Genomic DNA, 12,144 nt, shown 5'->3' with positions numbered 1-12,144 from the left:
ATTATTTAGAATCTTGTTATCGAAATACAATATGTACCGGTACATGTGTGGCATGTTGATATTCTTTGACCATGTTTTAGAATTTCCTAGCAATTGTTTATCTCTTTCATCCATATAAATCAATGTGCTTAGGCTCAGGTAAAATGGTAAATGTGCCACACATGATGGTACCAACGAGCACATGGAGATATAAAAAATGATATAGATATGATACAACAATTGATTTATAGGTAAGGTACCAGTATGTACCGGTACCATGTGCGGGTACAGTTATATTTAAATAAAGTTTAGAATCCAAAAAAATGGCACCGAGTTTAGCACTTTACAACAATTGATTCTATGTTTAATTATATTTATTAACTAGAGCAGGAGTGTCATCTTCTCCAAACAGACTTAGTTGTTCAAAAAATCATTTAATAAAATATCACTTTGCAACGTCTAGTTTGTTCGAAATTTAAAATTTAGACGGTGGGATGATAGTTAATAAAGAAGCACAGCACGCGGGGGTAAAGAAAATGATGGAAAACAAATTCACAAAATCCAAAGCAAAAAAACACTACACATGCGACCATGCTTTTGCTCGGTGCTCGTGAACTTCAAGTGCATCGATCCTGACAATAGCAGCAGCCACAGTCCGGAATACGGAGAGAGAAAAATTGTAAATACATGAATACACTCATATGGGACAAAATGGCACACATCTCGAAACAGAATTTGTGGCTAGGATAACATCCTCACTAGTGGCCGGACCTAAAACAGAGTTTTCGATGATGATGATGAAGAAAAAAAAGCAGCTATGTGCTATGCTATGCTGCCCTGAGCCATATATAGAACGGTACTTTTGGCCGTGTCTAGCTTTTTACATGTAAAATTTTTGCATTGAAATCTTACTAATTTGAAGTACTAAATAAAATCTATTTATAAAACTTTTTGCACAGATGAATTGTAAATCGCGAGAATCTAATGATACTAATTAATCCAGAATTAATCTATAATTAGCGGATGATTACTGTAGCACCACTGTTGCAAATCATAGATTAAGTAGGCTCATTAGATTCGTCTCGCGAGCCAATCCATGCAAAAAGTTTTGTAAATAGACTTCATTTAGTACTCCATGCATGTGTCAAAACATTCGATGTGATGTTTTTTTGTTTACGGGATTTACGGGTAAAGATCTAAACAGGGCCTTTGGGAGAGGACCAAGCGCTGACCAGAGGAGAATCTGAAGATGCTTAGACTGTCTCCAACAGAACAGTCCGACCCAAATTGGAGACCCATTCGATGGTTTTAGGTGACACACAGTACAAGGGTCACGGACCCAAAACATATCTTCTCCCCCCTCCAACATAGCAGACGCAAAATTCTCTTCCCCGCCGGCGGCTACCCCCCTCCACTGGCTGCTCCCCGCCGCGGATGCCCCCCCCCCCCCCCCGCCGGCTGCTCCCCGCTGCGGCTGCCCTCCGCCGCCGACTGCTCCGGGCCCTAGCGGAGTGCTGCTGCTGCTCCGGCGGAGGGCGGGCGCGGCCCCAGCGGTGGCGCGAGTGCCTCGATGCTCAGCAGGTGGCCGCCCGCCGCCTCCATTGCCGCTGCACGGATCTACTCCGCCGGCTGCTCCCCGCCGCGAGCTCAGCTCGCCTCGCCGGCTCCACCCCGACGCCTGGCCAGAGAATGCGTCGTGGAGGCTGAGGACGCAAATTTGCGTTCCAGCTTGCCCGGTACCGAAAATGGGTGCTCTGTTTGGGTCGTCTGTTGGAGTCTGTGTTTGGTAGGTAAAAACACTGTGCGCGATCTTTTTTGGGTTTGGATCACCGTTTGGATGCTCTGTTGGAGATAGCCTTATTGGCCCATTCCTTCCTTGTGTGTGTGTGTGTGTGTTTCCAAGCAAGGAAATGTGGCACCATCACTTCACAGCAGGTGACAAAACGGTCCAAGAGAAACTTTCCAGATGAAAAACAGAAACTTGTGGAATTGGATTTCCACAAACAGAGATCTTCAGGATCTTCCTCTCTCAGTTGCGTGCAACGGGCCAAGGCAGGCACCACTGACTGACAGGCACCTGGATCTACGAGATTCCATTGTGATACGGTGCACCCACACCACCAACATACTGTATGTCTGTATGCTACCGATTACACCAAGGGAAACTCCAGATGAACCACCAACCCGTACACATATCTTCAACGGAGTATTTTAGTATTTATATGCATGTAATGTGTTTGCATCATAGCCTTTTTTCCCCTTCTATCTTAATGCAAAATGCAATGAAGCGCAGCTCTCCTGCGTTTTGGAGAAAAAAAATGCTTACAGTATCGCATAATAAAAATATCACAACCCTCCTCAGCCTATCCATCTCATTCTCATCTCATGTGGAGTGTTAAAAGGAACACACACACACACACACAGAGACAGACATGTCATGTGAAGGAGCATCGTTGCGAGGGAGCTTACTACTCTCTACTGCAGTAGTCCAGAGCCAGACACATGTGAGCCTCATTCCGCCTGACGACACACAAATACAGCATTATTATGGCATAGCCTAAAGTTTGCAAAATGTCATGAAAATTATTTTTCTTTTTTTTTCCCGTAAGATCAGCAAGAGTGCCATACCAGTATTCAACCCCTGTCTGCAGTACCACTTCCATCCTTCAGAAGTTGCTTTCTGAATCCCAGCCCTTCTTTTCCAATGCCAATCTCAGCTCCTGACGTCCAACAGGGATGATCATCTCATCAACTACCAGGGGCCCGCTACTTCATTTTAACCCACGAATCTAACCCACACAAATGGTTGATAGCAGTAGCCAGTAGCAGCACCCTTACCTTTACTCTCTTCTTATTGGCATTGAAGTCGATAAATCCTGACCGAGATGCTGACCGGTACTGAACAATTGGTTTGTTGCCAGGAGGGAACCAGAACTCCACATCATCTACAAACTGCATCATGGAACAATGGGGAAAAAAGAAAGCTGTCAAGAAATTTGCGCACATCGAAGCGTTTAGATTGTCTTACAAGGGAAGGGGAAACAAGACATTACCCCAAATATTGGACTCTCATATTCAACACGAACATAATCGTCTGTTTTCTCCACGATGCGAGGAGTGAAGTTGTCCGGCTTTGTTTTCATGACCTGACAATCATTACAAAAGCTCTAAATTTCCAACTAAATACCAGAGGTTGCAAGGAGTATCAAATTCCTAGGCAGTAGAAGGAAAAAAAATCATCTCTTTGTTTTGGAGTGTTTGTGCCATCATGATTGTGCTCAGTTACTCACCACTTCAATGAGCTCTTTCATGGCCTCCTCTTTGCTTATGGATTTACCCCTGCGGCCATCCTTGGGATTGTAGTTCCTGAACAAATATCATGTTCATCTACTCTGCAATGTGAATGCATCTCTGATATTTGTTGCTAGGTCCACACAGTATTCTTTTAATGTTTTGCAGGAGCACTTGGTGAGTAATGTGTACACATTTGGTTCAGCAAAAAAACATAGGAAGATCCGAGACTGGAGTTGCCTTTTGCGAGAAAACAGTTAAAATGGCTCATGATAGTTGCTTGCTTGTTACATTGCCAGGAATAAGGAGTTGATGTGATCGGAGTTTGGACATATGGAGTGAGTTGTACACCCATAAAAGAGAGTAAAGAGTGAAAAGCAGCAGCAGAGTCGGAGAAAGTTGGGATAATAACAGCTTACCATGGAGGGGCATAGTGATTTGAGTCGCTTATTTCCTCGGATGTTGATACGCAGTTGTTGGTTGCAGGGCACAAAGCAAGGGATGGAGGATTCTTCTGAACACCAAGGTAGGTTGGTTTGGTGCCACTGGGGCAACAGGATGAAGGGAAACATACATAGCAACAACAAACATTTTATCAATTGCATTGCATTCCTCTAGTTGGTAGTGTTGCTTTGATCAATCAATAGCTGGCAGGTGCAGATCCAAAAAGTCCCAAAATTATTGAGTGGGAGAAGTAGTGCATTGCACTGGCTCGTGACAAATTCATGGAACTATGAACCAGGCAGGTGATGGTGGGTTATGTTTTGCGAAAGAGGGGCAGAGCAGGTAACTGCATCCAGATGCAATTAAGGTGGTGTTAAAGGACGGAACCTGAAGTGGAAGATGGCGGCGAGCGTGGCGAGCTCACTACTCCTGAGCACAAAGTCTCTTCCCTCGGAAGAAATGGTAAAAAGGGAACAGTACAGTTAGTCATGACGAATGGAAGATAGAGCGAGCCCTGAGGATTGGGATAGACAGATACCTTCGGCCCATTCTTGTCTGGTACCCCCTGCTATTGGCTGGCTTCAAGTTGGAGCTAGGCGGCGAGGAAGAGGAGGCTGCGGCGGCCGTGGCGCGAGAGGAGGTGGAGGCCCCGGGGAGGCAGCAGGATACCAGGTGCGCGGCCATCTGGATGGGGGAGCCAGCCCAAGGTCGGTGTCGGTCGCGAGGAGGAGAAGGACGACGACCAAGAGAAAACAACCACTCACCTGGGCCAAAGCAGGCCAATTTCGGCATAGTTGGGCTGGGCTGGGCTGGGCTAGCTTTTCTTTAAGCCGCCCCAACTTGAATTTACTACCCCATGTATATGAAAACATGTATAGCTGCAGTAGTTTAGTTAGCTACTCCTCCCTCCGTCTCCTATTGTATGTAACTCTAATTTTTTTTGGAGAGTCAAAATATTTTAAGTTTTAAGTCTGATCAAATTTATATAATAAAGTAGTAATATTTATAATACAAATAAGTATTATTAGTACTTCATAGTTTTTCTATTTACTGCTATAGATCTTTGTTATCTTTTCTATAATAATTTTGGTCAATCGTAGAAATAATTTGACTCTCTGGAAAGGTTGGAATGACTTGCAGTTTGAAACGAAGGAAGGCAGTAGAGGATCTGGCGGAGAGGGAAGGACTTACCGCTATTAGGATGGATGGATGATTGACAGAGAGGGGAAGCTAGCTGAGAGGAGAGCTGAACTGAACTCGAGAATGTACAGCCCAGTCCAGTGCTATTGTGCCAACTGCAGTGCAACATCTTGGCATGGCATGGCCTAACTAACTAGCACTATAACTCCTAAACTAACAAACTGCATTGCAGTTGCAGTCTGACGATTGCTCCTTGTTGCTGTCGTCCTCGCGAACGGCGCTGTCCCCGCCGGCCCGCCTCCGCGCCTTGTCCGCCTCCGCCGCCCAGTCCATGCACGCGATCACCGTCACGAGCACCGCCAGGCTCGCCGCGGCGCCCACAAGGAATCCCGCCAGGAGGCCCTCCAGCCCCAGCCGGGCCTTGAACCCCAGCGCCACGCCCACCGGCAGCGCCACCACGTAGAAGCCGCCGACCACCGCGTACATGCCCAGCACCGGCCGCGCCGTGCCCCGCACGATGCCGCCGCACACGTTCAGCGGGAAGTTCACCAACTCCAGCGCCGCCATCACCTTCATGGCGCTCGCCACGCCGTCGCGGACCTCCGGGCTGCGCGTGTACATGCGCGCCCACGGCCGCCGTGCCGCCAGCATAACCAGCCCGCCCGCCACGCCGGCCACCGCGCCGCCCGCCATCGACACCCTGGCGGCGCGGCGCGCCAGGGGCGCGTCCCCCGCGCCCAGCTCGTTGGACACGCGCACGGAGGCGCTCACTGACAGGGAAAGCATGCCGGCGAAGAGGAGGTAATCGAAGTTGAGCGTGACGGCGACGACAGCCACCATGCGGCGCGCGTCGGGCAAGCGCCCTGTCAGGAGCACCAGGATCTCGTAGGACCACCACTCGAGGCACGTGTTGAGGCAGCAGGGCAGCGCCAGCCGGAGCAGCGCCACCCAGCTGCAGGATCCGCGACCGCCGCAGCTGCTGCTGGTGTCCCCGCGGCGGCGGAGCTCGTACGCGACCACGTAGGCGGCGAGCATGGCCGCCACGGCGAGGTCGCTGAGCCAGACGGCAGCGGCCACGCCCCGGATGCCCATCCTCGCGGAGAGGCAGATGGTGAGCGGGATGTGGAGGGCGAGGCCCAGGGCGGCGGCCAGCAGCGTGGGGAGCGTCACCTCCTGCGAGCTGAGGTAGGCCTTGAGCGGGCTGAGCAAGGAGGTGACGGCGAGGTCCGGGAGGAGGCAGAGCACGTAGGTCCTGGCCGTGGCGGCGATGTCGGGCTGCTGGCCGAAGCGCAGGAGGACGGCGTCGACGCGCACCCAGAGGAGCGCGATGGGGACGGAGGCTGCGAGGAGCAGGAGGGTGGCCATGACGAGCGTCCGGCGGAGGAGGGGCACGTTCCTGGCGCCGTGCGCCTGGCCGCAGATGGGCTCCATGGCGCCGCAGAGGCCGGTGAGGACGGCGAAGCCGGTGACATTGGCGAAGCTGTAGCCGAGCGTGCCGGCGGCCAGCTCCAGGTCGCCGAGGCGGCCCAGGAAGGCGGTGGTGACGGCGAGCTTGGCGAACCAGGTGAGGTTCATGGCGATGAGGGGGAGGGCGATGCCGCGCTGCGCGCGCACCTCGGCGGCCACGGCAGCGAGTGTCATGGGCATGGCAAGCCAAACTTGATCGATCGATCGCTGATGTGATGGTGGCCTGGCCTGATGGAGATTATTTGCGTGTGCAAGAGAGTTTTTTATTATTTGGACATATATATGGTGCTGTAACGGCCATATCTACGTATCTATCTTGCGGGACGTGGTTGCATTTATAATAACTTTGTAATGTAAAATAAATGCAACTCCTGTCGCTAGCTCCATCATTGCCCCTGCTGCATTCATCCCACAACATACATACATACATACATACACACACACACACACACACACACACACATATATATATATATATATATATATATATATATATATATATATATATATATATATATATATATTGTGGCTTTGCCTTTAAGTTAATAAGGACATACATACATACATATTTCATTCTACATGCACGTTTAGCTTGCTAAACACATGTACACTACTTTGCTTATTTGTGCTTCAATATAATATAATCCAAGAATGAGAAACGACGCTGCATGCTCTAATTAATAATATGTATAGCACACAAATTAAAGCCGACGACGCAGCGCGCAAGCAACAACTTCTCTTGATCTGGCATGCATATATATATATATATGCATGTTGCTTTTGCTTTAATCTGTGTAGCGCCACGCCACATACAATTAATGGAAAGGAAAAGTCTCGATTCCGACCTGGACGGCACCCCACCGGCAATATAATGGAAGACGTACTCATAGAGATTTTGCTTGCCTAGCTGGCGTCAACTTAATGAATTGGATTGGATGGAGACCTCCGTCCGATATGATCAGTATCATATCTGCTGCTAAATAAAACTAATTAAACCGGCTGCTACTTGCATGCATTGATTGATGGCGGACTTATTTCTGGCATGAATGATATATATATAGATATATAAACTTGGTTTGCACAAGCTAGTTTGGTGCGGTTCTCAAGCCGATGACACGGCGATGAAACTCGCATTAAGACCCGTCGTCGTTAATTTCATCCGGGATCAGCTGCCGCCAGCCCCACCTCCCGCGCCTAGTTCCCGCCACGCCCAAATCCCCACCCCTCGTGCCCAAATCCCATCCCTGCAACATTTGCTCCTACCGTCGGTCCCAAATCCGTCCACCCCTACCCTCGCACCCTACATCTGCACATTTGATCACACCACCATTGAATAATTTAATACTGTAATCTATCTATGAAACTGCGGAATGACACTGTGCACTAAAGTAGATGGTGTCATGACAGTATCAAGCTGACATGATAGTCTAGATAACTGTGCGATGACTCTCCCCACTGAAACTCTGACATAAGGGAATCCTCATCCTAGTAGCCAGCTACAGTTAAAGGAGGAGGTAGCTTAATTATTGCTGATATATAGTATGTTAGTTAATGATCAAACAAATTAATTAATGCGAGTTTTATATATCATTTATATATTCCTCGGATTGGATTGGATCTATATCGTGCCCTTGCTTGTCTTATCTAACCCTATATATAGCTGTAGATGTGTCGTCAGAGCATCAGATTCTTCGCATCATCGTCGATCACCCCTGCCTGCTACTGCTACTGCTACTGCTACTGGTTTATCAGCTAGCTATATATAGAGACAGAGAGCCCTATCGTCGTCGTCTGTGAGCGCTCTACCTAGCTCGCTCGATCCCATGCATAATGAGCCATGGCCACCATGCAGCATGATGCATCTCCCCGCGCGCACTCACTGAGCTAGCTTCCTCCTCTGCTGCTGTGGCGCATCCATCACTTTCAGTTTCCAAATAAAGAGGATCGCCAACTGACCGATGCTGCTAGCATTTTCTGCAATCCATATATATACACACTCGTGTCCACCCATTTTCTGCAACTTTGCTTGCCCAAGCATGGAAATCAACTACATGCAGATCCCAACCAAGCAAATCAGGGAATGAAAAGAAGAGAGAGGCCACACTGTGTGCATGGACGAGGTTCATTCACAAGAAGAAAAAAAAGCAACGCCGTCATGCATGCCATGTCTCTCCACTGAGGATCGATTAAGGCCAAGAAGAGGCGATGATGGCATATGCATGTGTGGGATTAGAAAGAACGACAAGTCAGTGGATGGAAAAGCTAATGGCACCTTTCAATTGATAAAGGGGCCGGGCCGGGCCAGGAGGAGAAATATTAAAGGCAAAAAAAAAGAGGAGCTGTGAATGACCCATCTATCTATCAATCTATCTGTCGTGGCATCCAACGTCGACAGCACTATATATAAACACCAAAAGCTATATACACTAGCAATCATGGTATTTTTTAAAAGCAGAGATCGATCACTTGTTCAGAATAGACACTGCAGGTGGGCCCATGATTATATATATGTGCGGTACATATAGGCGCACTACTACCACTACGTACTTATTACAGGTAGATGCATGTCATGCCTTCAATAATTTGCATTTTCTTCTTAATGAAAAAAAACCGTACGTAGACATGGTCGCTGAAAAAAAAAACTACTAAATTAGAGATAAGGAAATATTTAGAAACCGAAGAAGGCCCATGCATATATATGCATTTCGTAATCAGACGAGATGACCGGCCCGGCCGGCCAATAAATAATGTTCTTTGAGGGTGGGCTTTGCTTTACCCTGGGCCCAATATCTTTTTGGCCCATGCATTTGCTGGATGCAGCAGCAGCAGCAACACGCATTCAATATAATAATAATCCCTCCCTAAGAAAAGAAAAAGAAAAAGAAAACAACAACACACATTCAATTCACCCCTCAATTAAAACAATAAACAAGAATGCAATCATACAATTGGACGATCGATACAGAACTAGTGCAGATGATCAGACGAGCACTTGGATGTAGTTGTCGAAGATGTCGTCGACGATGATCCTGTAGGCTCGCTCCGTGGGGTGGTAGCTGTCGAAGAAGACGTGCTGGGAGACGTCGTCGCAGACGGAGACGAAGCGGCTGTCGCAGAGCCCGGTGACCTCGATGGTGCCGGTGCCGCAGCAGCCCTTGGTGGTCTCGGTGAAGCCGTACCTGTCGCCGCGCTCCATGAGCTCGTCCAGGATGCGGTAGATGTCCAGGTACACCACCAGCGTGCCGAATCCCTGCTCGGCGTTGAGGCCGGCGATCATCCCCTGGATCCGGGCGTTGTACAGCTGCGCCGCCTCGTTGCGCCTCGGCTCGCACTCGCGGCGGAGGCCGCCGCCCAGCGTCCGCTGCGACGGCACGCACCCCACCGGCGGCATCCCCACGAAGCCGATCCTGGTGGCGCCCCTCGCGCTGACGTTCCGGAGGAAGGCCTCGGCGCCGGAGACGAGCAGCTCCACGTAGCTGGGGATGTCGTACACCACGCGGCGGAAGGGCGTCGTGAAGTAGGTGTTGGCCACGTCGTCGGTGCCGGCGCACACCACGAAGAGCGCCCCCCTGATGATCTTGTCCGTCTCCTCCTCGCCGGCGATGGCCACCAGCTTCGCGCGGTACTCGTCGAAGTAGGCAAGCTGCTGCTCCAGCGAGATGACGCTCACCACGACGGGCGTCAGCGGATCGAATCCGGTGGCGCCGGACGCGAAGCTCACGCCCGTCAGGAGATCCTCCGGGCTCAGATCCACGCCCAGGTAGCCCGGCAGCAGCTGCTTCACACCAAGCCCCTGGGCTGCATATGCAATTAATTATATATGCACCCATGTAATGTAATAATCATCATTAACTTATATTAACAGCAGCGACCATCATCATCAACAATCATATATATAGGAGTACCATGCATGAATGAATATAACGAGGCACAATCATACGTTGGCTAGCTAGTATATATAATTGTTAGTACTATATTTTTCTATAAGTTATCTAAATTTAACTGAGGATAAACGGAAGGAGTTGCCACTGTACGCATGTCGCGTGAATGATATGCCTTTTGTTTTCTGCTAGCTAGCTAAGACATCGCTTTCCTAGCTAGCTAGACATATAATAAATAGTCATGTCCAACCGTAATGAATGTACCATCAGCCATATGCCTGCTTACCGATTTGTTACACAGTTATAGTTGTTGCAATGCAATGCAATGCAAGTACGTGTTTCTTGCTCTCCGTTAGTTCGTCCATTCCTACGTATTCCGTGTAAGCCAGCTAGCTCGCTCTCTTTTAGTACGTATTATTATTATCAAACAGTGTACTGTGCGCTACTAGTGGCGCTACCTATTTCTATTTGTGCTTTTAAACTCAGTTGCCTATATACGGCACCACACCATTGCTATGCTAGCTACTAATTTGGCATGCACGCGAGACGCATGCTTCGAGTTTGTTTGTTTTCTTTCTTTCTTTCTGATAATAAAGCACTGCACATATGTATACATATGAGTTAGTTGTCCCCGGCCGGCCCTCTTGTGTTCCCCTAGCTGGCTAGCTAGCTAGCTCCGGCCGATCCTCTCTAATTTTTTTTTAAAAAAAAGGTCTGTGTATGCATATGCATGTGTGACAATTCAATCGATCGATCGATCCGTGAAGGCATGCATGCAGCATGTATATTCTAAAAAATGTTGCAATCATGCTGCTGAATGTTTGTAACAAATATGCAGGTGCATGTATATATGCGCAAGCAAGCTAAACTAGCTAGCTGTGATTATCAATGTTTTAAATAGCAGGCTATAGGATTCAGTGGCAGGCCGGGTTCTCAAAACGCTATTAGCGCCACTATAACCCGCTATATAGAGTGCTATTTTCTACTGCAGTGGTCATAGCACAGCAGCTCCGATCCACGAAAACCGCTATAGCGCCGCTATTTAATACAGTGGTGATTCTATATATGCATGCATCGGATAGAAATGGAATAATCAAAGAGCGAGCTGAGCTATATATATAGCTACCGATGAGGTCAGTGGGTATGAGGCCGTTGGAGTATCTTCCGGTGGCCTCGTGGTTGAAGAAGTCCTTGCCGTAGGGTGGATGGTTGGCCTTGATCTGCGTGTGCAGGTCGTTGTTGTTGCCGGGGTCGACGATGGAGTCGCCGAACGCGATCACCGCCGTCACCAGGGGCCCCTGCGACGCGTTGTACTGGTACCCATGGCACCTGATCGTCGCCATCCTTGATGATGCCGCCGCCGCAACAAGCAGCAGCCGGAGGAGGAGGAGCGGCGGCGGCGCCATGCTAGCTGCAGCTTAATTTACAGCTATCTGCTGCTAGCTAGCTATAGCTTATTAATTACTTGCAGGATATCGGAGCTAGCTGTATGTCGAGACGACTGCCGCTAGCTAGGTCGATCGGTGTGGTGGCTCGATCGATCACTGGGGAGGGGACTGTAGTATGTGATCTTGTAGCTAGCTAGCTATCTATCTGAGGACGACGGATATCTATCTCTCATCTGCGGCTCTGCTCGCTGCCTTATTTATTTGTTGCTTCTTCTTTCCCTGTGCGCGCAGCTAACTGAGCTAGCGCTCGCTCTCTCTCATCCATATATATAGAGTATAGACACACACGCTCGCTCGATCCACCATGGACAGCTAGCTAGCACAGCACGCAATATAATGCAATAAGTAGCTAGCTCTGCATGCATGGTGCATGAAATAAGATGGCGTGGCTAGCGATGATCGATGGATCATGCATGCATGCATACTAGTATAATATAATATTAATCTGAATGGTGATGATTCAAATAGTAAACATTATTGATTGATTGATTGAT

General features: G+C 48.8%; 3 protein-coding genes across 3 annotated transcripts; all 3 read right to left on the bottom strand.

Moving 5' to 3' along the window:
* Positions 1–2,153: 2,153 nt before the first annotated feature.
* LOC120687391 (protein DETOXIFICATION 56-like) lies at positions 2,154–6,661 on the bottom strand. Its single transcript, XM_039969370.1, has 8 exons — positions 4,253–6,661; positions 4,102–4,158; positions 3,690–3,815; positions 3,270–3,345; positions 3,033–3,125; positions 2,818–2,931; positions 2,608–2,699; positions 2,154–2,499 (listed from the first exon to the last, which is right to left on the bottom strand). The coding sequence occupies exon 1, from the start codon at positions 6,499–6,501 to the stop codon at positions 5,068–5,070; it is 1,434 nt and encodes a 477-aa protein (XP_039825304.1). The 5' UTR covers positions 6,502–6,661; the 3' UTR covers positions 2,154–2,499; positions 2,608–2,699; positions 2,818–2,931; positions 3,033–3,125; positions 3,270–3,345; positions 3,690–3,815; positions 4,102–4,158; positions 4,253–5,067.
* On the bottom strand, positions 2,646–4,398 carry LOC120693016. The gene is made up of 6 exons (XM_039976415.1): positions 4,384–4,398; positions 4,102–4,163; positions 3,270–3,345; positions 3,033–3,125; positions 2,818–2,931; positions 2,646–2,699 (listed from the first exon to the last, which is right to left on the bottom strand). The coding sequence occupies exons 1-6, from the start codon at positions 4,396–4,398 to the stop codon at positions 2,646–2,648; spliced, it is 414 nt and encodes a 137-aa protein (XP_039832349.1).
* Positions 6,662–8,986: 2,325 nt separating the features above from the next.
* On the bottom strand, positions 8,987–11,942 carry LOC120687415 (GDSL esterase/lipase EXL3-like). Its single transcript, XM_039969412.1, has 2 exons — positions 11,329–11,942; positions 8,987–10,119 (listed from the first exon to the last, which is right to left on the bottom strand). The coding sequence occupies exons 1-2, from the start codon at positions 11,606–11,608 to the stop codon at positions 9,302–9,304; spliced, it is 1,098 nt and encodes a 365-aa protein (XP_039825346.1). The 5' UTR covers positions 11,609–11,942; the 3' UTR covers positions 8,987–9,301.
* Positions 11,943–12,144: the final 202 nt, after the last annotated feature.

Source organism: Panicum virgatum, chromosome 9N (genome assembly GCF_016808335.1).
Source record: "Panicum virgatum strain AP13 chromosome 9N, P.virgatum_v5, whole genome shotgun sequence".
Classification (NCBI taxonomy): Eukaryota; Viridiplantae; Streptophyta; class Magnoliopsida; order Poales; family Poaceae; genus Panicum; species Panicum virgatum.
The sequence above is the reverse complement of the archived record's forward strand: the minus strand, read 5'-3'. Positions and strand labels throughout refer to the sequence as shown.

Bases quoted from the DNA above. Each gene is read 5' to 3' on its own strand.
- LOC120687415 (XM_039969412.1), bottom strand. From the start codon at position 11,608: ATGGCGCCGCCGCCGCTCCTCCTCCTCCGGCTGCTGCTTGTTGCGGCG. The intron at 10,120-11,328 runs GTAGCTATATAT...TTGCATATGCAG, and splicing joins CATACCCACTGACCTCATCG to CCCAGGGGCTTGGTGTGAAG.
- LOC120693016 (XM_039976415.1), bottom strand. The intron at 3,126-3,269 runs GTGAGTAACTGA...AATGATTGTCAG, and splicing joins TGAAAGAGCTCATTGAAGTG to GTCATGAAAACAAAGCCGGA. The intron at 2,932-3,032 runs GTAATGTCTTGT...TCCATGATGCAG, and splicing joins ATGAGAGTCCAATATTTGGG to TTTGTAGATGATGTGGAGTT.
- LOC120687391 (XM_039969370.1), bottom strand. From the start codon at position 6,501: ATGCCCATGACACTCGCTGCCGTGGCCGCCGAGGTGCGCGCGCAGCGC.